Genomic DNA, 26325 nt, shown 5'->3' with positions numbered 1-26325 from the left:
GGGGGTTATAATGACAAACCCGAGGTTGTCGACCTATTCTTGGAATTGCAAACAGCAAATCCAGAACATATGTGCATGAGTTTACATTTTAATCAGCATTGCAGACAGTCGCTATTTCAGGAACGGTGTTTTCAGGTGACGCACGCTGCGAAAATGAGATCTATTCTCATCACTGATAAATGCAAACGTGTTTGTTTGCCAAATGTCCTACATTAGGCCGATATCATCAGTCTGGACTGTTTGTTTACGAGGGTGGAAAGGGATGGGGCGGGGGTTGTCGTGGTTTGTCTGGAGGAGGACTTCCATGTAATGGAGAGGGTTATTTTTCAGGCTTTTTTCATTGTTATGAAATAGTTCTTTGGGGAAAAATATTAATCACCAACATAACCCTACCCTCTACGCTCTCACTGAATATGAAGTTTGGATTCTTTGTTTAGAATCCGTACTGGCTATGTTTTTTCCCCCCTGTGTGGCGTTCACATTCCAAAACAGACTTGAAGGACTCGAAATTGTCCTGAGGTGCGAGAGTGATTGTAAATGATTGTTGGTTTCTACGTACCTTGTGATTGGCTGACAATCGGTCCGGGGTGTACCACGCCTCTCCAAAGTCAGCCGAGATACAATCCAGCACACTGGGGACTCTGGTGAAGGGATGCTGGATAGAAGATACTCAATGAATATTCGGAGGAGGTTTAGAGTCAGAAAATAAAAACAGTGTTTTGGTCTGGCCCCGGTGCGAGGATTGGCCACAGTCCAGCAGAAGACTGGACCTTGGATAGGTGGGCAGCAACCCCCCCACAGTGAAGACAGGATTCAACCATGCCAACAGTTATTGCGAGATTTTCTGATAACATTTTGTTGAAGTTTCAGTGATGTTGTCACACCCATGAACTTCACTCCACAAGAGCGACTCTCATGAAGCAGGAGATCCTTTTGAAAACAAAAGGGCAATTCAGCATGCCGAGAAGAGAGCATTTCAAGGACTCTTAAGATTGGACTCGAATCAATGAATGTTTACCTGAAAATAAAGAAACCAATGAAAAACAATTAAAATCATAACAAAAACTATAAAAACAGCAACAAACAAGCAAAATTGACCAAGCGCACCTACGAAAAGTTACTAAATGCCACCCCCTCCTCCATTTTTCTCTTCATTTCTATCTCCATTCTTCATCCATGGTGAAAATAATGCCAAGATCATAAAAATAGTCAATGATAATGAACCCCTACATAGTGATAGAACCAGGTACATACTACCACATAAACAAGATCAAAAACCAATCCAAAGAGCCAACAATAACAAAACAAGTACCAAACAATAGTAAGCATAAATATTAACAAATCAGCAAGACTCTTAAACCTCAAGTGACAGTCTCCGACTCTCATTCCCTCTGAATCCTGTGAACATATCACGTTGATATTTCATTTTTAATGGATTTTTGTACCTTGTTAGAAGCCTTCAGACAGACAATTGCATAGTGTCACATGGCTCAGCCTTAGACTTTTGGACCGTCAACGCGTCATGAAAAAGAAACATGGAACATTTTTTTTTTTTTCCCCTCGCTTCGGTCACAGACAAGAGGTCGATGTAATATGTTACTTGTGTTCACAGTATTTGTAACTAGTGAGAAGTTGAAGGCAATGAGGAGAATAAGTAATGTGTTACTACTGTCAATGTGTCACGCTTGACCACTGCAATAAAACCGAAGACAGCAAGTCTTCTTTATGATGCATATCTGATTTTACATCTTCGAAGTCCAAATGTAAATCCATTATGAAGGCTGAAATTTGGATAAGGAAAAAAAAAAAAGTTAATTTGCACATTTTAAGGCCATTTTGTAGCAGTCTACTAAGCACTGCCAAAAGGTACGCTCCTTTTACATAAATACAGAATATTACAAGGACCCTTGGCATCAAAATCCATTTGATCAATAACGTCAAAAGGAGTCTGTGACGTAGACTACGTTTGACATTTACATGGTTTGTTAATTGTACGCAATCATTGATTAAATACGCCGGGCATGGAAAACTCAAAATTCGGTGTTGCCATGATGTAGAGACAATCGTCATTATTCGAGTACCCGCCCACTCAATTAGAATTCTCGCGACAGCCAATCAGCATTGAGAAAACAAATGCATGACGTCCCTCTAATTTTCTTGAAAACCTAATGAAAGGCCATTGAAGATTAAAAAAAAAAGATTTACATTTCAAAACTGGATGTGGCATGAGACATTTAATATTCATTGTCAGGTTCAATACCTTTCAGAATAAAGGATAAAAGAATGCAGATCTCCAAAAACGCCACAAATCTACCACAATAAAAATCTATTTATATCTTTGCAAAGAAACAATTTGTGGCAGAGCTAATTTCTGTACCTCAAGTTTCTGGTGAGGGTTGTATCTTAACTTTTGTGCTTCAAAGCATCACTCAAAATGAGTTTAAATAAAGGACAACTCTGTTGTGGTTGTGACTCTCACAGCTGAATCAATGTTGTTGTTTTTTTTTTTTCTTTTGGTTTGCTGCACCTGCAGCTTCATTCAGGCTGACACCTCACGCTGATCATTACACAAGTGCATGCATTCCTCAAAACTGGTCAGCACGACAAAAAAGGCAGAGGTTCGTTCGGCTTTTCACTCCAACAATAGCGAGATGACAGTTACGATCCGATTTTCCACACGTTCTTGTTTGACGGTCAGATACTTTTTGAGATTTCAAGTGTTCCCTTTCCCTATCATTTTGGATTACTCTGATTATGGTATTAACAAATTTGGCTCTGCAGATTTTGGTGGGTTGCTATTTATTGTTTGTTGTTGTTGTTGTTGTTGGAGGAAGTGTTTGCATATTTGAAAAGAACACAAATAAGCAAGGCACTTCAAGACTGCAAGACATGAAATAACTAATGAGGAGAGGGGAGTGGAAAATGAGTCAAGCATATGTAACTGCCCACTTCTGCTCCCTTGCCCGACCAGACTTTGATCCTATTCAGTAAAAACTCTGCATTCAAGCTCGGCGTTGAGTAGGCCGCTAATGCCTCGTGCGCTCGGCTCAATAGCACATCCAAAAATCCAAAGTTCAGAAAAAAAAAAAAGTGCTGGAATTTGAGAGCTGATTATTTGCATTAACATGCAGCCACAACTTCACCGACTTCCTTTTCATTTTTTGCTCTTTCATTTGAGTTGATGCTCTTGTGCAATCTCCTGGGAGCTTTGAGGTTGAGGCGTTGGACGCTGAAAGCTCTTGTTCATGTCATTCTGAAGGTAAGTCCTTCCCGTATTCCCTGGGAACCAGAAAGGCAAACAATGCATCCGATCGCCAACTGTTTAGATCAACGTTCAATTTTTACCACGGGGAAAAATATATATATCAGTTGTTAAAGAGTAAAAAGAAGTTAAAAAAACATGCACTAGTTTTGCGTGAAGAACTTGATAGTGACAACCAATAGATGAGCTCTAGCAAAAACCAGAAACGGGAAACTCTGGAAACAATCATGAGAGTGGCATGGCCCAATTGCAATTTCATGTAAAAACACTCCACATGATTTGAACTGAAAATGATTAATGCAACAGAAATAATTGGCAATTGTTTTCCTAACTCGATTTCCAGGTGCTGTGTTGATCACAACCAAGGCGTAACGAGAAATGCTTCTGGAACAGAACTACTAGAACTCCGGGTGCTGTTAACCATTTTGTGGAGAAAAAAATAAATAAATCTTAAAAATGGCATTCGGTGACCTTCTTGAGCAAGTGGGCAGCACAGGCCGCTTCCAGGTGCTGCACGTGACCCTGCTCTGTACTCCAGTGCTACTGATGGCCAGTCATAACATGCTGCAGAATTTTGTGGCGGCCGTGCCTCCTCATTACTGCAGCGCGCATGCAAATCTATCTCAGCTCAAGCTCAGCCCGCAAGAAATCTTGACAGTCACCGTGCCTTTAGACCAAACGGGCAAGCATCAGAGCTGCCAGCGCTACGTTGCTCCACAGTGGCATCTCCTGGGCAAGAATGGCACTTTGGAACAAGAGGCTCCGGAAGACATTGACGCTGAGATTAGCCTCCAGGGATGCACTGATGGATGGTCCTATAATATGACTGGGATGACCTCCACAATCATAGCGGAGGTAAGGCCAGGCGTTCTTGTCCCGCATGGATTTCCAGTCTCAGCATGGGTGTTGAAAATATTGTTAAATGGTGTGTTCAGTGGGATTTGGTGTGCGATCTGCGCTCTTTGAAGCAAATGAGCCAAACCGTCTACATGGGAGGTGTTCTTGTGGGATCCCTTGTCTTGGGAAGTCTTGCAGACAAGTAACGGTTTTCTGACAGTTCTCATTTGTTTTTGATTTTTTTTTTTTGGGGGGGGGGGGGGGGGGGCGTATTTTAAGGAAGGTAAAACTCATTCGTATACAAGAAACTCTGCTCTAAACTCAGGTTTGGACGACGCTTCCTATTGATTATTTCTAACCTGCTGATGGCAGTGGCCGGGACGGGTGCCGCTTTCTCCACGTCCTTCCCCATCTTCTGCCTGTGCCGCTTTGGTTGTGGAATGGCTCTGTCAGGTGTGGGCCTCAACACTTTCTCACTCAGTAAGTAATTCAGTTTGACTGGGGCGGGGGAGGCCAAATGAGCATGCCACATCTAAAACAGAACACTTTTTTTTTTCTTGGAAAAAGTTGTGGAGTGGATCCCGACCCGTGTGCGGACCGGGGTGGGCACTCTCACAGGTTACTGTTACACGTTTGGACAGTTGATCCAGGCGGCTGTCGCTTACTTCATTCGGGACTGGAGATGGTTGACCTTGGCTGCGGCATCACCCTTCTATGTCTTCTTCATCTACTCATGGTGAGATGTTCAGAGTTGAGCGGATTAGCATCCTGCAATGATTCAGCAAAACTCAAAATTCCATCTTTTTTTGTGTGTGTTTATTTATTTCCCGACTCTGTATGAATTTAACCGTCGGCGCTAAACTAATCGATTACCTAATTGCTACCAAGTTTCTGCTGATTGTGTGCGTGTGAAATTGATTATTGATTAATTGCCGCTTGAATTAAGTCAGACAAAATGGCGAACACAACTGCAACCAGCAGGAGGTGCTGTTTATTATCAGCTAGTTTACTGTCAAAAGTAGAGGTACTCAAACACCTCAAAGTACCAACTCAAATAAATACTGTATTTGTCTCTTCAAGTATCACCAGAATGACCAACATAAAACAAACGTGTGTAGTAGGTCAATATGTTCAAAAACGAGGTGGCGGTTTCATTGGAAGCTACTGTGACATGGTGCACGGTTTGAACATTAGCAGTGACATCAAAATAGTGCCTAAATAAAATTTCGAAATGAAACACAACGAAATGTAGTTCAAAAATATATTGGGCTGAATTTAAAAAAAAAAAAAAAAAAAAAAACGTTGAAGCCACAGTAAAATTATACACTGTTTAATCATGTGGTTCAGTCACACGTGTCACACGTTTGCATACCACTAGAGGGAGCCCACTTACCAATACAAATACCACAATTAAACCAGTCCTTTATGAATCATTTCTAGTTATTTTGAAAAATAAATACATTGTTTGGGGGTGGGGGGGGGGGTCAACTCCTTTTCTCACTCTGCTAACTAAAATCAGTACCTAAATATTCAAGTTGAATTCGCGCTTAATTTTCCCCCATGGTTAATTTTAGTCTATTGCTCACTCTTAACACTTAAATCATATATCAATACTGTCTATGACAGCGTCAATCAAAAAGGAGAACAGTTGTCTTTGTTTAGGCGAAATTTTTACTGTTGGACCCACTTCATACAGGTTTGGATCATGATGTGAAAGTAGCATTTGGACTGTAATCGAACGCGCTCTCATCCAGGTGGTTTCATGAATCTTCAAGATGGTTGGTCCTGAGCCACAACTATGACCAAGCTATCAAGAACCTTAAAAGTGTCGCTAAAATAAACGGACGTCGCAAGGAGGGAGACAAAATTGACATTACAGTAAGTGGAAAGCATTTTCTTGTGTTGGATATAGAAGCTGAGATTGAGTAAAGATGACTTTCTCTTTGCGTAAAGATGGTGCAAGAGGCCATGAAGAAAGAAATGTCATGCTCACAAGGCTCCTACACTGTTTTAGATCTGTTCCGCACTCCCACGATGCGGTCAATGACAATCTGCCTCTGTGCAGTCTGGTGAGCAAACCCTCACATGCAAGCGCTTCAAGTAACTCCTCATTATATTCAAGCACTTTTCACACTTTGATACTGACACGTTCAAATTTTAAGGACACTTTATTTCCCTTCCGCAGGCTCTCAACAAGCTTTGCCTACTATGGGCTAGCCATGGACCTCCAGAAGTTTGGTGTGGACTTCTATTTAATCCAAGTCATCTTTGGGGCTGTGGACATTCCCGCCAAAGTCGTCATAACACTGACAATGAGTTTCATCGGACGCCGCCCATCCCAAAGTGGTGCACTTATTCTTGCTGGAATCACAATACTGATCAATCTGATGGTACCTTACGGTATGTCAAAACACACGGTGTGCTTGCAAGCTGCAAAACATTAGATTTGATTTTTAACACAGACGTATTAAAAAACGTTCTCTTTACATCTGCAATGTAATGGGGGCGCGAACGATGAACCTCTGCATACTGAGCAAAGACTTACAATCTCACTGATCCGCAGAGCACCAGACGCTACGCACCTCACTAGCTGTTGTGGGCAAAGGCTGTCTTGCTGCTTCCTTCAGCTGCTGTTACCTTTACTCTGGAGAGCTCTTCCCCACCATAATTCGGTAAGATGGAAATTCCAAGTGAAACGCTTGATGGGAAAAAAAAAAAAAGTTGTTTATGTTGTTGCACATGTACGCAAGAACATAAGCTCATTAAGACAATCAGAACCTCAGCTGAGCACTTTTCTCCTTGACTATTTGAGCGGCATAATCACACTGACAAGCCACTCTGACTGATTACGTAATGCCTCAAATGACATTATGTCTTAGACTGAAAGTAAAAGAGCTCTAAATTGCGTTTGCATGTTCTGCTGCGGGTACTCCAGCGTTCTCCCACATTCAAAAAACACAAACGCCAGGTACATTGAAGACTTGCAATTATCCAAAGGTGCTCAAATGAGCTTGAATGGGTTTTTTTGCCTCTGTCAGTTCAGGGTGTACCTGGTTACACTTCAGCTCATCTGCAAATGATTACAAAAAGGTCTACGATAGAAAATGGATGGATTTAAAGTATTTAAAATTCAATAAATAAAATATTTCCAGTAACAGGCATTGCAGTGTGTGTGTGTGTGTGTGTGTGTGTGTGTGTGTGTGTGTGTGTGTGTGTGTGTGTGTGTGTGCGTGTGTGTGTGGAAATAAAGGTCAGAGGCAAACTGCTAAAGATTAACTGCACTATGTGACCCATCTCATGATGAAACAAGGTCACGTAAACCCAATGATCTTACCTCCTAAACATTCAGTATACTGCGGGTGAGCTAAAACCTACACGAGCTGACTTTGCACACAAATGGGACATTCGGAGTCTTTCATTAACCTAACATGCATGTTTTTGGAAGAAAGCATGGGGGGGGGGCGTTCACAGTTTCCGACTGTTCGGGTGTACCTACCACATCTTCAATTCTACCACACAACAAGGACCACATTAACATTGTATCTCAGTCAGAATGGAATGGGCTGGGTATCGATGTGTGCTCGTGTGGGAGCGATGGTGGCCCCCATGGTGCTTCTGAGCGGTGACTACATACCTTGGCTGCCGGGTTTGATCTATGGAGGAGCTCCCATCATCAGCGGAGTGGCTGCCTTATTCCTCCCGGAAACACTTGGGTCACCGCTTCCTGACACAATACAAGATGTGGAAGACAGGTAAATGGACATATCACGTGAACAAAAATAAAATAAAACTACACGCAGTGAAAAGTGAATTAAAAGAAAAAATAAACTGATCCATGTATGAATTATCTGCTTTCAATACAGGGGCTCCGGTAATGTCTCCAAAATACCACCAAAGGAAGCAGCCATTCGGCAAGACACCGAGGCGAATCTCCTGAAGCAGGTCGTCTGAATGTATCAAAATTGTACAACAAAAAAATTGTTAATGAAAAGTGAGTGGCTACTGCTGTTTTCTGCAGCCATTCTTGCAGTGATTTCACTTTATTCGCTTCATCTCCTGTATGACTGCTGGGATTATGGAGGCTGATGCTAGTTATTGACAGGTCAATCGTGAAAAAAGAAATAGCACACATGGTTGTATTGTAGCATTGAGGACTTTAGTGATGCCTGGGACTCAAGATGTTTTGTATTTGAAATCACTTAAAGGAAGTGCTTTATATATTAAAAAGAAAAAAAAACTTTGATTGTCTTGTTTTTCCTTCTCTAGGTACTCTGCACTGAACATAGTACAAGTACAGTAAAACAAGCACATTTATTTTAATTAAAAACGCTCAACTTATTAGTATGGGTAACAAGATTACATGACGCTTCCTAATGTTGAACCAAGTTCTAGTTCCACCATACAGGCAGCTTTTCAGTTAAATTTCAGGATGAACCTAAACGCACCCAAAGTAGTTCAGGTGAACTGAATTGGACGTTGCCGTTCAGTTCTTAACAAACAGAGGAAACAAACATTGAACAGTTGGTATGCAAACAGTACCGAAACATCAAACAGTTGGACATTTCTATCCAAACGTTTGTACCAATTGGATACGAGCTTTCATTCTTCTTAGCTAGCCCCAAATGTTTGCAGGGACGCTCGCGCAAATTACCTGTCAGGTGCCCCGAGAACCTCGTGCTGCATATTTGTAATATCTGTCCACATTTTAGTTACATTTTAAATATTAAAAGAATTTGATTGGGTCAATAAAAATGCCAACCCAGGTATTATAGTATTCAAGACAAGTTTAAACCCTTAGGCCCTTACTTGTGGTTGGAAAAGAAATACTGTATAGTCATTCGAAAATTATTTCTTAAGATGTGTCTTGTTCCCTTGATAACAGCCGGTTTAAATGTTAGTGTAGTGATACCGCCATCCAGCGGATAGCTATGATATTGCAGCAACACACTCGAGTCCATTCATTCTGCCATCTTTTGGAGGTCTTCGTGTCCTTTTTTTTTAGACTCTCTTTGGGTGTGTTATCCATTATACATTTTTCTCCACGCCGGCCACGTTCTGTTATATTTTTACTGAACTTTCCACTTGCTGCTAACTAAACTGGCCTTTCGCTTATATTAAACGCCATGTGACTCACGAGTGAAGGGTCGTGCTTTTGGTCCCTGGGACTTCGGGAGCGTATTTGACTTTTTAAACACCACCCCAACATGCCACAGTAATAGAAACCATTACTAAATTACAAAAACAAAAAATGCATTAAGAGCACGTAAATGTTCCATCATCTGATGGCAGTTCAGACTCTATTTCAACATATCATGGCATAAAAAAAAAAACAATTTCAGTAAAATACAAATATTCTGATTAAGGATTGTATTAATAGGTGCGCATTGTAAAATAATTTGCATTATTTTTTTTTTTTTTACTGCAACAAGTTTTGCTCAGAGGAACTGATCAAAGGAATGAAAAACGTGTTGTCAATAATTAAAAACAATTTGGAACACATATTAGAATCTATGTCAGGGGTCTTCAGTCCTGATCTAGGGTGTAAATATTTGTCATTGCTTTTGAGTGAGGCTCGGCCACTGTATCTCACACATTTGAGTTTACGCCACTAAAATAGTGATTTGAAGCAAGATGTGATATCCTTAGATTGTTGCATGCGTGCAGTCTATTCGCATAACACGGCAATAAAAGACACAGGTTTGTTTTATAAATGTGTTTGGACGTGTTTGATTTACTTCTTTGGTTTGGTCACCTTTACATTACTGTTTAAATGAGATAAGGACTCCTACCCACCAATTGTTGGGAGATGTGTTCATCCTGGAATTTGTATTGCCATCTAGTGGTGTGTTTTCACCAACGCTAAACTCAAGAAAATACAGTACAGTACAGTATACCTATTTTAAGAATACAGTAAGATATTGCCAGATAAAACACACCCGTCTGACCGATATAAAGTCATGGAGGTGTTAGATTTAGTTTATCAAATAGAGAGGCGTGCAGTTATTTGAAAGTTATTTTTAAAATAGAGTTTGACCTTTACAATAGTATAAATATGATAATACATGGGTTGTTTCCACACCTCTGAAGGATAAAATATGGGTACTAAGTTATTATTTCTTTTCACAAAAGTAAAATGTGTTTTTCCTTTCAAGAACTGTAATAAAATAATGCCACTAAAAATGTCATGTTGTACACATTCATATGATTATGTGCATTCACGCCAAGATGCAGAGCAAACATTTCTGCAGAAATAATTACATCATTAAAAAAATGATATGAATAAAGATTTATTTTCCTCATATGAACAGGTGGAATCATTTTTCATTTTATTTTACAATCTATGACAATCTCGCATTGTTTCTTTTATTTCTAGCATATTCCAGGAATGACATGTCGGGGGGATTGGGGGCAAGGGGTGGGGGCTGTATTTTTATTGCTGAATGTTAAATGAAATACACTTTCACCGACTGAAATAGAATTGTCTGCTGCTGTTCTTTGTTTTTTTTTTCTTCTCCTTTTTGAAAACCATGCACCCATTTAATCTTGATCACAAGGACATGCAGAGGAAAGGAGTTTCAAGACGGTTGGGGGTAGCGGCGCGAGGTCAGTTGGGAGTGTGTCTTGAAACGAAAAGAGAGGAGACTGTAGCAGAGCATGCCTGGCGGGAACCTCAACATGGTCCGTTCTGCCAAAGTGAGGGAAATGGCAGAATTTCAGTTCGAGGAGCTTTAGGAGGCAGGGAGAGTGAAATATTCTGCAAGTGACATGTGACCAACGCTCAGTCCCTATAAGAAGACCGGTGTGCAATTATCACAGAGCAGTTCGAAGTGCAGCGCAATCGCTAGCATCTCTTTTCAATGCTTCATAATAACATACTAACTTCAGCTTTCCGCTCGGACTTTCGAAAATTTCTGGGGGCGTGAATGTGTTTGATTCCTTGCATCAGGCTGAATTTCATATGACTAAATCTGTCGATAAGACAAAGCGGTAGGTACACAGTACTATCGGAGGAGACACTATTTGGATGCTACTTGACGTTACTGGAAGTGCATGTAAAAGTGAAACGCTCAAAAGCGAGTGATAAATCAAGCGTGTGCACAAGGAATTCGATAGATGGCTTTTGTTTTTTTTTTTAAACGAAGAAAAATAACTGTGTTAAACATGCATTGACTGTATATCGTGTTGCTTCATTCTACACTACAGGCATTACGCACACATCGCACGGTCACCTCTTAGAAAACGATGTCATCAAACGGCAAAATAGAAAGTTTGCATATTTTTGCATTGTATGATCCCTTTCACAGCTATTCCACTCGCGTTGTCTCGTTTTGTTTTCCTCCTACTTGACTTTATGTGCGTGTTTAGGGTACGAGTGCATGATGGCATGAAGGTCCCAAACAGAGTTAATGGGTTGAGGGATTGATGGGTGGGGAAAAAAAAAGGGAGGAGGGCGGGGGGATCCTGAGACACTGTGTGGCCTCAAACAGAGACCCACAAAAACCAGAATGGACACAGGATGATGAAGTAAAGGATTTTAAAAGGGAAGGGTGGGGGGGGGCATTAAGAATTGAGTGAAAACAGATGCAATCTTTTTGTTTCACCCACCACCTCTGATGGCAGGGGTCACCCTGTGCCAAGCGACTCAGTATTTGCGAGGCTCATAAAAGGCTCAAATGAGGGGAGCCTGCAGAAAAGGCGAGTGGGAGGCTTAATGCGGCAGGCTTGGGGTTGGGGGGCGGGGGGATATCTGTAAACACATCGAGCAATGACCTGCATAAATTAACACAACCTACCGCAGCTTCACCTGCGCCTACTCACGGGGTTTTGGGGGGTGGGGGGGGGGGCATGGTGGGGGCAATTGTAATAAAGCAGTGGTTCTGATGCGTACTGGCAAAGCCTCAAAGTCGATGCCACCACATTATCAACCATTGGAACTCTTAATGATACATGCAAGCATGGTGGCGCGCACGCGCACACACACACACACACACACACACACACACACACACACACACACACACACACACACACACACACACACACACACGCATCCACATGTGAATCAGATGGCAAAAATGGTCGACATGGTGTTCATTAACCAGGCATTCTATTTGATCCCAAATGATAAACCCTACAGGTGAGTTACATTGATGTAAACATACACTTTGTGATGAAAGTGGTTTATATTGCGTGATATGGAAGGATGTTCCAGTGGGGTGCGACTCCTCAAAGGATGCAACTTGGAAAGAAAAGAAATTTTCAACCAGAGAGAGAGAGAAAAAACAAAACAAAACAAAACATCAATGTGTATAAAAAAAACGAGGCGTCCGTATAAGAAAGACTACAAAAATCTCCACTGGCCCTCTGGCATCGGCAAACAGCAAAAGGCACCACAATATTACTCGATTTTTTTTTTCTCTTTTTGACATTGTGAAAAAACTGGCACATCTCTTTATGCTGTAAATCAAAACGTACATATAAATAGAGTTTTCCCTATAAAAAAGTCTTTGCTGTTAACTAGTAGACAACTTTTGCTAAAATGAAAATAAATATTTCATTTGTTTAGAATATCTGTCAGTTATATAAAATAAAAATATTTCTTATAGATGCAGGTCTATACTATACTGACTTTTTTTTTTTTTTTTTTTTTTTCCTTGGTTCATGGTCACTCGCTAATGGGGTGTAGTGTCCGGTTTGGAGCGGGAGTGTGAAAGTCTTGTCTGCATGTTCCCATGCGCACTGTGCCGCCCCGACGACTGAGGAGTCCGACTGTCCACCGGCCTGTAGATGGTGGACGGCTCAGCGTTCATGTTCTGCATACTGAGGAAAGGAGTGCTTTCGCCATCCTCCTCTGACTCGCTTCCTGTTAGGCAGCTCCGGGAGCCGTAGTCCCGGGAGGCCTCGTATCCACGCGGGGCCACGTGGCCGTTCAGTCTGGATCTCCTCCAGCGCCGGCTATCGGGTGCGCCCGACCCGCTTCTCTTTGGTTGCTCCCTCGAGGAGAGATACTCCTGGGTGGTCTCATAGTCTTCGTCGTCCGCCAGCCGGTAAGGGCTGGAGGGCAGGCTGCCCCTGCTGTCGTTGGGATTGGTGCGCCGTTGCTGCCGGTAGGCCTCCTGGCACTGGGCGTCGTGGAGGGGCACTTGGTTGCGGCGCAGCAAAGGCTGGTTGTCTTCCAGGGGGTACGGGTTGTGGACAGCGGGGGGCAGGGACATGGCGTGGCTGGCGTTGGGCGAGGTGATCTGGAAGGTAGGCACCTGCGGGGGCAATGAGTAATGGAAATCCACTGGCGAGAGGCGGGCTGGTGTCGTGAGGGCTGACACATATCTGTTGGGAGGGGAAAAAGAGAAAGCGACTTCATCTTTTGTGACTCTGCATTAGAATGCAATAAGAGGCTGTCGAGGCCCGCAGTGGCCGACATTTACAATTCTAGGATTCGTTCAAGTCAAATTTATTCTCAACAGTTTATCGTCTTCGTTTGGCATTTCTCTCAAAGCTGCATTGCTTCGAATATGTACGTGCGATGTATGTGAATGCTACATCTCTTCTCGTCAATCAGATTTCAGCCTTCACATGCTGCCCTGTCTTCTCATCCGCCCAGCCGGCTGATTCAACTTGATTTTAGCCATGGGGGCTGTTTCCGTTATCAGTCAGATTTTAAACCCCCCGCACAGAATTAGTTGGCAGAATTTTGACATCCTTTGATTGGTTGGCCCGCGCGAGCCAAGTTCGCCTAACAAAACGTTGTAGCGATCTGCACTCATAAATCAAGAATTGCATGATCTGAATCCAAACACAATTTCGTATATCATGTGTTAAGAGAAAAACAAAATATATGTGTACATATAATCATGTAGACACATTGAATGTGTGTGTCTGACTGAGTTCCTGTTCCTGAGTCTCTGTTCAGGCATGTAATATTAACTTGTAATAATAATGACAGAGCAGTGGTTGAGAGAGTAGCGCTTAGCTTCCCAACTTAAAAGGTTTGAATCTCAAATGGGACTTTTCTCTCTCGCTTCTCGCACATTCCCACCAGAGTCATCCCCTCAAGTGCGCCACTTAACTCTGACGTCACTCATTGTATGCCTGCATGTGTGCGATCTGGTTCTCCGCAGAATGTGCAACACTTGTAAACAGTATGAGCAGCTGAGTTGAATTTTCCCTTGAGAGAAATTGTGAGTATCATAAATTAAAATGAATTGAAGACTCCGTATTGTATAGGCATTAATGTGAGAGTGGATGCTTCTTTTTTTTCGTCTGCATCAGCTCCGTGATTGACAGGTACTGAGTCTCATGTGTACACAGCCTCTCATCCAAAGTCAACTCCCAGAAAGAAGGCCAACATGGTTTCTTTCTGGATGCTCCCACAGACAAAATGTGTGTATTGCTGGCTAATGGAGAGCTGTGTATGTTACATAACACAGCTGCGAACCAGCTGTGTTAACTTCATTATCATCCTCTGGTGTTCCCCAAGGATCGATCTATTAAAGGTCCACTTCTGTTTTTTTTCTTTTTCATTAAGCTTTTTAATATATATTTTAGGTGATTCTGATGAATTGCAGATGTTTTTTCCCCCATTGTGTGGAAATATTTCGATATTGGTTTCATAAAAAAATTCCAACAATCAATTCTGACTAAGAACGGAAAATGTGGAGCAAGATTGAAAAAAACAAAACCACGTCATAAGTCAGGCAAGTCATGTCAACACTGGCTACAAACTTGCAACTTGTGCATCCTCAGGCTTTGAAGTTATATTCCTACAATGACCCAGTGACCCACTTTTAAACACTATTAAAACAAAATATTTGAGACGCTACTTTGTGGAAAGTACAAAAGTTAGTGAGGCACAGATGTTTCAAATTTTGTGCTTACCTAATTTAGGTACTTCACACACACAATTCGACACCACCTCAAACTACAGCTGAAATAATAAAGATATATTGTTAAATTAACACTGAGGGTGCAAAGGCATATTTTTTTTATACAGCTCTTGCATTGGATCTTAACAAATGCAGCTCTACGTTGTGCTCCACCAATACACCAGCACAACACATTTGATCGACAACTTGGCAGAAGTTGCATTTCGTTGATGGCGCATCGCTGTGGATCTTTGAAGCGTGATGAGCCTTTAGGAGGCTCTATACGCTAAGGCCAAGGGAGCCTGAGAGATTTCCACAGTAGTGCTGATTTTGCAGTCGCCGACGCTGTTGCCATAACCATGTTATTTGTTACTGGACTCTGCGGGGATCTCGCTTATGTAATCAAGCTGTGCATAGCAATCCGAGGCCCGATTCATGCTCATATACTTGAATTAGGCTGGCTCCATTGACACATAAACAGCTAAAGAAGTCAAACACACAAAATGCAAGACATAACTTGTCGGGTTTGGTGACGCCAATTCATACAGGCGCTTTGTTTTTGTGCTTTGAATGTTTGGCATGCACACAGTGTGTTTGTTTGACAGTTGTTTGGCAACCCAGGAAGTAAAGTCACGCTGATGAAATGACTAAATACATTACCATGTGACTCATTTTTCATTTTTCACCTCCAAAAACGAGCCGCGGGGGGCCTCAGTCCCACCTGTCGCTATGCGGAGAGTCTCCCAGGGAGTCAAAGGAGTCCCCATATTGGAGGGCCGGCCGATGGGAGTCGTTGTAAGCACAGTGTGCAGCCCGCCGGGCCCGTGCCTCCATGCATGCGGGGCTGCTGCATTTACTGGTCCCAACTGATGATGACATCATGCCCGGCGAGTCAGAGAGGACACTGTCCGAATGTTCCAGGCTCCACGTTCGTTCTTCGGGTCTGAAGTAACACAAATGGTGTCAGGCACACGTGGGTGGTATTTCCAGAGCCTCGTGGAATTGAGACACCCGATGCACGCTCACCTGTGAGTTGATGAATGGGCTCGTGTGGAAGAATTGTGAGACCTGGAAGAGGTGTGGCTGGCAGGGAAGGATCCTTCTGTCGCAGGCCGGATGACTCGTTCAGTTGCCGGAACGTTCTTTGATATGTACTGGGTCAAAATAAAGTTTCATTGGATATATTTTGTAGTTACAGTAATGCGGTTGTATGTTACTAACAAGAAGTTCGGGACATTCGGCTTTTGGTAAGATTTCAGGATGAACCTACAATGCGCTATAACCTTTGCAGGTGATCTTAGTTTGACCTTGTTAAAATGCATCGTCCAACTGCTCGATCTTTCAGGATTTATTTTACAAATTGCGACAGCAAAAAGGAGCTGCGGGGACAAATCAAAAGAGACTCTACCGAGTTGTGAAGGTTTTATTTTGAATACCCCAAAAGCAGGCGCTGAATTTCAGCAGTTGTGAAAACTTGCATTTGCAAACGTTGTCGATATGAACACGTTTTCACGAAATTCAGCATGAACTTTGTGTTCATCTTTTTGAAACCAGATGATTACTTTCATCGGGATAAAAAGTTGAGGGGCAAAAAAAGGTTGGCATTGGAATATCATTCCCTGCCTGATAAAAGAGCCAAATACATTAAAAACCGAAGACGCTTTTCTTCGGATTACTTTCATCGGGATAAAAAGTTGAGGGGCAAATATCACTCCCTGCCTGATAAAAGAGCCAATACATTAAAAACCGAAGACGCTTTTCTTCAGAAACTCACATCTACCATGGGGATTTCCTCTGGTCCTGGGCCTGGGTGATTGGGTCCATTTGCTAGGTTCCGATTGGGGTGTTCTGGACACATGTTCTGTCTCAGATGATTGTGCATCTTCTTTCTTTGTTTCCTGTTGAGAAAGGGTGGCGGTCAACTGATTCGTCACTTATGTCGCAATGCGTTTGCGCAAGATTTCTGCGTTACATTTTAGAGCGCGGCTTACTTGGTTTTACAGTAGGCAACCACACAAACGATGCCCACCACCAACAGAGCCACACAAATGCCCGTGATTGTCAGGACTCTCTTCTGGTAGAGTTCTTCTGCCTCTGTCCACAGCACGCAACAAAAACACACACCAGCACACACAGTGAGGGACAAGACAGTCGGCGTCCTCGTCTTCATTCTTTGCGCTACGTATCTCCAGTATGAACTTTAAAATACTTCTTACAGGCCCTGACTATTTACGTGTTACATCATCACATAGACAACATTAAAACTTGGGAGCTTTTCCAGAGAAGAGTTCGCGTGAGTTTGAGGGTTGCGCTTCTCTCCCTCCTCAGTGGAAGGATAAATAATGTAATAAACACGTTACATTGGTGCAATTCCTATAGATGTTTTCAAGCCAATTGACGTCATTGGGTCAATTTATGTTTATGACATAATATAGATAACAGCGGTTGTCCTTCTAGCAAACTGGGTTGTTTTCATGTATAATTAAAAACATTGCTTTTGCTTTTACGCAACAGAATTATGTAAAACTCTGCAACGGCTGCAGCTGTTGCGAAACGCTTTATCAATAAAAATGAATTATATTGTATTGTATACGCAGATTAAGACATTGTAAATGATAGCGTGTTTCGCTTTTTTCCTGACATGATTAATGAAGTTCAGTTAAAACTCATTCATTGCCATTGACGGCTATAGAAGTCAAAAGAGCCGACGCTCTACCATTGGCCGGCAGTGAATGAGTTTGTTGACTCCGCACTCAGAAGAATGTTTGCAAACGCTAATTCTTTGTGTTAGATAATAATTAGAAAAACATACTTCAGAAAATATGTATTCAGTCATCTATTTCTATATGTAAAGTGGGAGGAATTTGGAGTACACGGAGGTATGACTGTAATTTAATTACCGGTAAGTGAAGCACTTTGAGTCCTCTCTGTGACTCTCTCACTCACTCAAAATAACAATCTGCACATTTACTGATCCTAAATGACATTTGATAATTACATTCGATTACACTTAAACCAACGGCGCACTATTTTGGGACAACCTGCATTCTTCTTTCTTAAAAAAGGCAATATGTCTCCTCAATCTAAATTCACCCAACTTGATGTCACGACAATTAAGTGCTTTGATTCAAAAAAACTATATATACGTCCTTTTTTTTTTTTTTTGGTCACAGTGTGCCACAAAAGCATTTTGTGCACGTGAGTTTGAATGGAATAAAATGCTCGACTCTTATGTCCCATTTCCCGCTCAATTCCCACGAGAGGACAGTCTCATGGTTTGGAAATTCACTTTGCTAGTGTTCATTTCACCCTCAAACCACTGAAGTACTTTTCTGGAAAAGCTTGATGAAAATGAGAGCTGTCAAAAGGAGGACGGAAATAGCAGCAAACAGAAGCAAATCATGACCGTAGGCTCTAAATATAGCACTGCATGCTCATATCAACAACCGTTCCTTGAAAGCTAAATCAAACAGCGCAGACTTCTTATACTTGATCGGCGAATTTCAGCTCGACTTATGACAGAGTGAGGCAAGGCGCAAGTACTAAAATCTCTAGAAGTAAAGAGAAAAGGAAGGCATACGCAAAGAGAACGCAGGCGAGAGTTGAAAGGCATCTGGCAGCTACAAACATGATATATCATGCTTGTTAAAGATGGAATGAGGAAAACAAAAGAAGGACTCGGCGCTGATGTGAGTCAGACGGCCGACTCGACGCACATGTACGAGAGGTGCGGGCGATGACATCCATGTTAATCGGGTTTGATGGGAGAATCACTTGCAGGGTTTTCCGCACTCTTAACGAGTGAGGGTACGTTTCGTCAAGGGGGGAGGGGGGGTTGATTGGTTAATTGAGGGGACGGCATGATTCACAGTTCACACCACAGATGGAACGGATGCATGTCAAAATGATTTTTTTTTTGGGGGTTGTTTTTTTTTTTTAGTATCTATACAGGACTGAGAATCAAAATGGATTGTTCCATACCCATAAATTCAATCCCAAGATGATCTGCCATGGCAGAAAGTTGACAGTTGGAAGAAAAACAACAACAACAACAACAAAAAGAGAAACAAAAGAGCAGATTATGAAAGAGTAACCTCCGAACATATAGTGGGGCAAACAGACACAATAACGTGATCCCTGATTTGACGTCGTCACTGTCAGGCATTGTTAGCAACATTTAACAAAGGGGCATTGCAAAGACAGCATGCAAAACGCAAAAACAAAGATCTGATCATTATAATCTTTTATCCTCCTCTTCAATTTGCAATCTAATAGATTATGTTAAGTGGTAATTGTCCACTTGGCCCGAATACGTCATTTTCCACAGCCAAATTACAGATCACAGATTACTCGCCTGCGCTGCTATTCTTCAGCATAGTAAAAAAGCGCAACAGGGTTTTTATTTTTGTTTTTTTGTTGTGTGTTTCCAAACACGGGACGGGCTTGAAGGGGCAGGTTGAAACAAGCGTATCGTACCATAATTGAAATAATCATCGTGAATAGGAATAATTACTGTTATGTCGAAGGCAGTGTTCATATCTCTGGCAGCTTGCTCGGCTAAACTTTGCGTCCAAGCAAGTCCCAGCTGTTCTTAGGACAACAGGCTCTTGTTAAGCCAAAAGGAGCAGAAGCCATCCTCCTGCGATATGGGCTAAGAGTATCTCCCGGGGATGGGTGGTGGCCCTGCAGGAAGCAGGTCTTTAAGCACGGAATGGATGTGCGTGCACGCATGTGCCTGTGTGTGCCTGTTGGCTGTGTACTCGCCGCTAGAAAACGTGATTTATTTGGTGAAATATCAACAGTGTCTTAAAGTTCACTTGGAAGGCGAATCGCTAACATCCATCATGTTTGAATGTGACATTCCAAGAGCTGGACTTCTAGTGCGGATCAGCATGTTTGAAAAGCCACAGGTTAATAGTCATCTTTTCAATATATTGATTAAATGGCGGCTTTTGTTTGTGAGCTGGCGTTGCGTAAATGTGGATGGGTTTTGTCCTCTCAATGGCAAATTTTGTCTTGAATGCAAAAAGGACAACCAACAGTTTTTCCTGTCAAGATGATATTGACAGCTAACGCTTCGTTATATTCCAAAAAGGGCTCTCTCTAATGCAGAAAAAAAAAAGTTGCTCAAGCCTGGAATGTGTTCATGCAGCTGGATAAGAACCAGAGATAAATTCTGTCCTTGATACCGTCGCACAGCTGCAGCAAAGTTAAATCGAACGCAGAGCGCTGCATTCTCCCACACACCGCGTTTTCTTCTGCCAAAAAAAAAAAAAAGAGCACGTCAAGCACAGTGCGTTACATTTAGCATCGGGTGAGAACGAACGAAGACTTTGAGCCAACACAAGGAAAACCATACACGCGTATGCCAAACAAATGGTCAGCTTTGAGCAACTTTGAAGGCAGCAACAAACTGAGATGTCAGTTCCAAAGTACATTTTGGACATTTGAATGCTACATCACAGCCAACTTGCAGAAAACAGAAACCTGACTCAAAACAGACTAACAGTCCCAAAAAAGTGGACATGTCCAAAAAAGACAACCTCTATTTACTATCGCGCTCGTCCTCATTTGAGCCTCGGATTAACTGGAGCCGATCCGAGGCAACTTTGACTCATAGGCGGGTACACCTTGGACCGGTTGGAAAATGTTGCCAACGTTGTTATGTAATCGGTGAGGCCGCTCCTTGGAACTCTTGACTTTAACCGACATGGCAACGCTCAGATCTGAAATTTCAGACTTCCCAGTTTTCTGGAATGTGGCAAAAGCTACAAAGAAGACGATAAACATCGTCGCCTGATGTTATAAACCCCCCCATTTGATGTATATATTAGCTTCTATTGCTGCGCGCAGTGATGCAGAGTTGAAAACTGGCCTTGGAAACGGTAATACGGCGTGTGAGGACATCTGAGGGAGCAGTTATTGTCTCTGGTGTGACAGTCCAACATCTGTACGAGTGTGTGTGCGTGTGTTTGTGCGCGTGAAGTCATCAAATGCAGCTTGTAAAATGTTCTCGAGCGCATGCCAGTGTTGAAATAAACGAAAATGTTTTTTTCTTTTTTTTTTTACAAAAGTAAAGCTAACTGAAACGAGATCGTATGTTTGACCTGACTTTCCACATCTGGATCAGTTCTAATGTTAAAAAAACAAACAAACAAACAAACAAACACAAAGACATTTCCAACCAAGCGGTACAGTTCAGTAAGGTGCAGAAATAACAAGAAATTGAGTTTGCATTTTGTATTTTGACCATGGAAGTCATCGTAAGAGTCCTTGGAAAGCAATATGATGCGGTGGCTTTCCAATTCATTGCTGCTCTTCTAAGTAAGTCGGTGACTTTTTTTTTTTTTTTTTTTTTGTGGAAGTCATCAAAATGTTGCAGTAGGTCTGACAAATGGTGCACGGGTGACTTGTGTACATAATAATGGGAACACAAAGAAAGAAAAGATGCTCACCGAACCAAACTGGACTGTAATGCTTGGTGGGAACGGCGATAAACATGCACATGATTGCCACTTCACATGGAGACGGTCTAAACTGTCTTTTTGAACATGAAGCATTTTAGACTGTCCATTTCACACAGAAGCAAGCATTGTTAGTAACTGGACCAAAAGCGTGTTGTTTTAGTTGCATACTATTCGCAAAAGCCTACGCCGCCACATTGCAAAAACAAAACAAAACAAAACAAAAAAAAAAAAAACAACAGTATGGGCAGTTCTTCTGAAATGGACACGCAACACAAAGCAGGACATGACATGCGTAACACACAACGCACAAGGCCCGCTTATCGATGGGTCAGGACAGACGACACAAAACTGTCGGGGGCGCGTTATAAATTCGGAAACTATCTGGTCGACGCATGCACGTGCGACTCGAGGGAGTCTGACAGAAGAGGAAGTTGACATACGGTAGAAACGTGCCATAACGTAGGTTTGACACCGATCACCGGTAAAGTCATTCGGACACCTGAAAGCCACAAAGAGAGGGAGGAAGAGGAGGAGGAAGGGTGGTGGATGAGCCAGAGAGTGTGGACAGAGAGAGAGAGAGAGACAGAAAATTAGAACAACAGCTCAACGAATGGACGGCAGAGCCAGAGCTTTCCCATGGGTGACACCAGTGTGCGCGGCCCAGTGCGCGTTGACCTGAGAGGGGGTTGGGGGGAGGAAGAAGAGGAGACAGAAGAAGAGAACCGGGCGGTGAACATACTTTTGAAAGGATTGGGCATGTGCAACCTCAGAGGTTCGGTCTTTGAGCATCGCGGGCCAAAGTATCCATCGGGACATCTGGGAAGGAGCACACAAGTGTTACGGGCAGGAAAACACAGCGAGGTGAACTTGGAGCGGGGGAAAAAAAAAATAAAAAATCACATCCATTCGCGAGTACGCGATGTGCAACCATTGCATCGGTTTTGCATGTAACTGTTGTCATGGTTCGGAATGAAATGTTGACTTTGTTGACAGTTTGTTCTGTCATATGATGTTATGTAATTGCGTCTCGCCAGGCAAATGTAACAACATTAGTTTGCATTAAAATGGAAATGATCTTTAGAATGAATTAAGTCAAGTCAATTATGAAATATAAGATGTACGACTAGGAAGCGCTTTTAAATGATTCAACCCATGATTAAAATAAACAAATGGCAGAAGTGACCCACTGTCTGTGCGAAATTGTGCGGCCATAGCATGAATCCCATCCTTCAAGACAAAAAAAAAAAAATGACATTAAACAGACCAACTGCCAAAGTTGAAACATTTGTCATCTGTGAACTCAGTGAGTGAGCAAATGTGGTATTAACATTTGGTTCCCTCCGATCCAAACGGAAATATGGATCTGGATGAAACTTGAACTCCTTTTTCGCTGCAGCACATAAACACAACATATTCAAACTGATGTGATGCAATTTGACAGAGATTTCAAGGCTGGATTTTCCAGGTTGGCTGCCAAATTCCTACTAGATCACCTTACCTTGACAACAAACTCGCAAAATGTCATTCAAAATTGAAAACATGGGCTTGAAAAAAACAAATACAATTTTATATATATATATATATATATATATTCCCCAATGTGTGGGAATAAAAAAAAAAAAGGCAAACAAACAAACGTCTACATCAATGGAAGACTCTCGTTAGGATATAAATAAAAGCCTCACCGGGAAGTTGCACGCTAATAAGAAACTAGAAGCACCTTCTTGGCGGATGTAAAAGGTCAATAATATTCCATCAAATTATGATACAACAGGTGATGGAGACTTGTCCGAAATCATTCGTAAAGATATAAGCCCAGTCTCTTTTGGGCCGAAAGGGCAGAGGGAGAAGAGAGAGCTCATTGCAGCACTTTGGTGCTCATCAATACATCAATTGGAAGCCTGTGCAGCAAAATGTAATGAGGGCTAATGCCGATTACTCTCTTGGTATCTGCTCAAGGCTTAAAGGTTGCGTTCTGTGATCAATTTTAAAAGCGGCCGGATTTCAAGCTCAGGCAAAATATTGAAACATGGAAACGTTCCCAAAGGAAATTCTAAAGCGTTGAACGCTATTTGCATGCATGTTAAGTGCCTTTTTTTTTTTTTTTTTTTTGGACATTCGGATACACGTCAAAAAAAACTCCACGTTTCATCACCACCACCGAGTCTGTTCGGCCCGAGCCATCTTTCCTCATTAAAGTCCCGTTAGGATGAGCGGTTGCTCTTTTAGGAGCACCGACATTCCGCTTGGATTCACGACGAGACCGGCGGTCCAACTAAAGGTCACTGGCGAGCGATTTACTGGTTTCACACAACGCCTCCCGGGAGAAACATCATGTTCAACATTTAATTATTCACCCTGACTGATGAGATGACGGGAAGTTGGCGTAAAAATGGCCGAACTGGAACTGGAAAATCTAATAAATATTGCAGCTGCGTTGTCTATGATCACACTTTTGGTTGTAACGGCTTACACAAAAGCACCTATAAATCTTACGGGGAGATTTATTGTGTGTTGAGCAAAAAAGGGATAGGCGCAAGTTCAAAAACATAAACAGACCAATTAGTGTGTATGTATACATACTTATATATATATGTGTGTGTGTGTGTGTGTGTGTGTGTGTGTGTACTGTATTGTAGTGCAGTACGACAATCACCGTAATCAATAATGTTAAATTAGAGACTCATGCCAACCACAACTGATCTCGAAGGCGTGAGCTGTCGTTCTCAGCATTTTTGCCATTAACCCTTTCATGCACCCGATGTAAGCCGATCACATGATAAGCTGTCCACTGTCGTAACCGCTGTCCCTGAAAGGGTTAAAGCTTTTATTATGATTATTATTATTATTATGACTCACAAACAAATAATAAATATTACCCTTACCATAGATGCCGTCATTTATTTTATCATATACTGTAACGCACAGTGTAGGAGTTCCATAACGAAGCGTCCGGTGAGCGTCCGCCATTGATCGTGATGCCAAACCAGGCTCGATTCCGACTCGCACTCCATTCGTAAGGTGAAAACGACTTCAACAATGGTTGCTCGTGCATCACGTCTTAACCTTTGCTCCCCCTTTGAAAAAAAGTTTGCTCGCAAGAGTGAATGAGTCGGGCATCAACGCAGGCTGAGCTGTCTGCACCACTTGTTTAGCCGCTGAGTAATACCCACTGATGCCTGGCCTATATTGAATGAGATGGCTGTGCTGGTGGGGGGGGGGGGATAAATCCCCCGCGGGCCTTCACTGCATTATCCAGCTCTTCTGGAGCCATGCCCCGGGGCCGTGAGTGAATTAGCCACAGCAATTGAGTTATTGCTGCCTCCAATTTGTACATAGCGTATTGAACGGCTGTTGCGGCCATATCCGCATTGCTCGTCGAGCAGTCTTCCTTCGCGGGGGCCAACTGGGCGCTGAAGCTGCGCCAATTTTTGCCGCTCCGGCATCGCACTGGCCTAAGTCGTTGCGATCGAGTGACATATGCTCCAACGGAGCGTGCAACCCGATATTTAACAGCCATGACAGGAGGGAATGCGTAGTTTGTGTTGCAAGTACTGTACAAGAATGGATTTTATTAGCTGGAGCGGATGACCGCAGTGGTTGGATTGGATATTGAATGGACTGAAAAAAAAAGGGGGCGAGAGGGAGCAGGTTAGAATGGAATCTTTAAAGCCGTGTTTCTTGACTCAATATATTTCGTGTGAAATCTGGGCCTGTTTTACTCGAAATCAAAGCTGGAAGCCTTGACTGGCAACAGTTGGGTGCACAGGTTTATTGTTCTGTTAATATCGCAGAAGCCCGTCACGATACGTCGCGAGCGTAGATAGAGGAACAACAACATATTTCTAATTACTAGATGTTAATTTTCGGATGGATGAAGTGAAATTGTACAGTGGAGTTGGAAAATAAAAGCAGTGTTTTTGCACAATGTCAGTCAAAAGTTTCTCAAGACGCATGAAAAGGGGTGTCAAGCATTTTCTTTGGCTTTTTTTGTGTCCTTCTTTACAAAACGTGAACTGCCATGTCATGAAATATGACATATTTGCACCTACCAAGACATCAGGCCATCAGACGTACAGACAGAGAGACATTACAGACAACTGCGTTGAATCGCCAATTGTTTTTAAAACTAATTCCAAAAGAATGAGCTGCCAATCAACAGGATACGCTGGATACTGTGAAGCACACATACGCACGTTCAAAACAGTAAAACTCCAGCATCAAGCAAAACTTAACAGTTGAGTTTTTTTTTTTTTATTTTAAATTGGTTTTATATTTACGGCGGCTAACGTTTGAAAATGACATCATGAATCACTTTTGACCACCTTTCCTCTGTCATATTAATCGATCTAAATATTACTTTGAAACTGTTTATGTGAGTGGCAGCTTCACCCTGGAATGAGTGATGTTTCTTTTCATTATTTCCTCATGTAAATGAGTTGACAAATCCCAACCGCGGGATGCGTTCCACCTCAAAGGTTCCGCTGTAGTTCTGAGTAATGACTCTCAGTTGTGACGCTCAATGTTAAATAAAAAACAAGTTGTTTTTTTATGAGAATGTCAACTGACTCCTTTCCGGCAAGCACCGTTGCGCAGCAGTGTCACGATCCCCTTCGTCGAGGACCTTCAATGTAAGCAATGACTCTATTTACCTCATCGGGGGCCCCGAATAGGCATAAATATTTGCTCCATAGTCGAAACGGTGACTCATGACATTTTGAAAGGGGCTTTTAACGCGCAGCCCTCTTGTTGTACACTGAGCGGGACTTAAAAGGATGAGCACGCCGACGCCGCGCTCCGTTACGAGCACCGCGATACACAACAGGCGGGCAGTTAGGCGGCGTTTTCCTCTGACGGGCTGCTGCTGAAAGAAAGAACAACCGGAATCAAGTGCTCT

The 26325-nt window shown here is 42.4% G+C and overlaps 2 protein-coding genes across 6 annotated transcripts in view; one reads left to right on the top strand and one right to left on the bottom strand.

The window, feature by feature from the left end:
• Nucleotides 1-2826: 2826 nt before the first annotated feature.
• On the top strand, nt 2827-8211 carry slc22a6l (solute carrier family 22 member 6, like). Its single transcript, XM_019873260.1, has 11 exons — nt 2827-3259; nt 3606-4117; nt 4198-4301; nt 4425-4579; nt 4667-4835; nt 5854-5977; nt 6053-6168; nt 6285-6499; nt 6663-6771; nt 7648-7851; nt 7963-8211. Exons 2-11 carry the CDS (start codon nt 3719-3721, stop codon nt 8048-8050), a joined length of 1683 nt encoding a protein of 560 aa, XP_019728819.1. The 5' UTR covers nt 2827-3259; nt 3606-3718; the 3' UTR covers nt 8051-8211.
• A 3978-nt stretch (nt 8212-12189) lies between these two features.
• The window catches only part of nrg2a (neuregulin 2a), a 96329-nt gene continuing 82193 nt past the window's right edge, over nt 12190-26325 (bottom strand). The window contains exons 5-11 of one of the 5 annotated variants that reach the window (XM_019873259.1): nt 22168-22244; nt 18943-18966; nt 16953-17055; nt 16736-16859; nt 15988-16115; nt 15683-15904; nt 12190-13426 (exon numbers count right to left, since the gene is read on the bottom strand). In XM_019873259.1, the coding sequence (XP_019728818.1) occupies nt 12772-13426; nt 15683-15904; nt 15988-16115; nt 16736-16859; nt 16953-17055; nt 18943-18966; nt 22168-22244 (1333 nt within the window). In that variant the 3' untranslated portion in view covers nt 12190-12771. Of the gene's footprint in view, nt 13427-15682; nt 15905-15987; nt 16116-16735; nt 16860-16952; nt 17056-18942; nt 18967-21868; nt 21928-22167; nt 22245-26325 lie in introns of all 5 variants that reach the window. The other 4 variants (XM_019873255.1, XM_019873256.1, XM_019873257.1 and 1 more) reach the window with 4 other exon arrangements.

This window comes from Hippocampus comes, unplaced genomic scaffold (assembly GCF_001891065.2).
Source record: "Hippocampus comes isolate QL1 unplaced genomic scaffold, H_comes_QL1_v1.1 scaffold59, whole genome shotgun sequence".
NCBI lineage: Eukaryota > Metazoa > Chordata > Actinopteri > Syngnathiformes > Syngnathidae > Hippocampus > Hippocampus comes.
Note: the sequence above shows the minus strand (reverse complement) of the source record. Positions and strands in the feature narration are given on the sequence as shown.

Coding starts and splice junctions, on each gene's coding strand:
- slc22a6l (XM_019873260.1), top strand. CDS start 3,719: ATGGCATTCGGTGACCTTCTTGAGCAAGTGGGCAGCACAGGCCGCTTC. Junction 4,580..4,666: donor CCTCAACACTTTCTCACTCA/GTAAGTAATTCA, acceptor TCTTGGAAAAAG/TTGTGGAGTGGATCCCGACC. Junction 6,772..7,647: donor CTCTTCCCCACCATAATTCG/GTAAGATGGAAA, acceptor ATTGTATCTCAG/TCAGAATGGAATGGGCTGGG.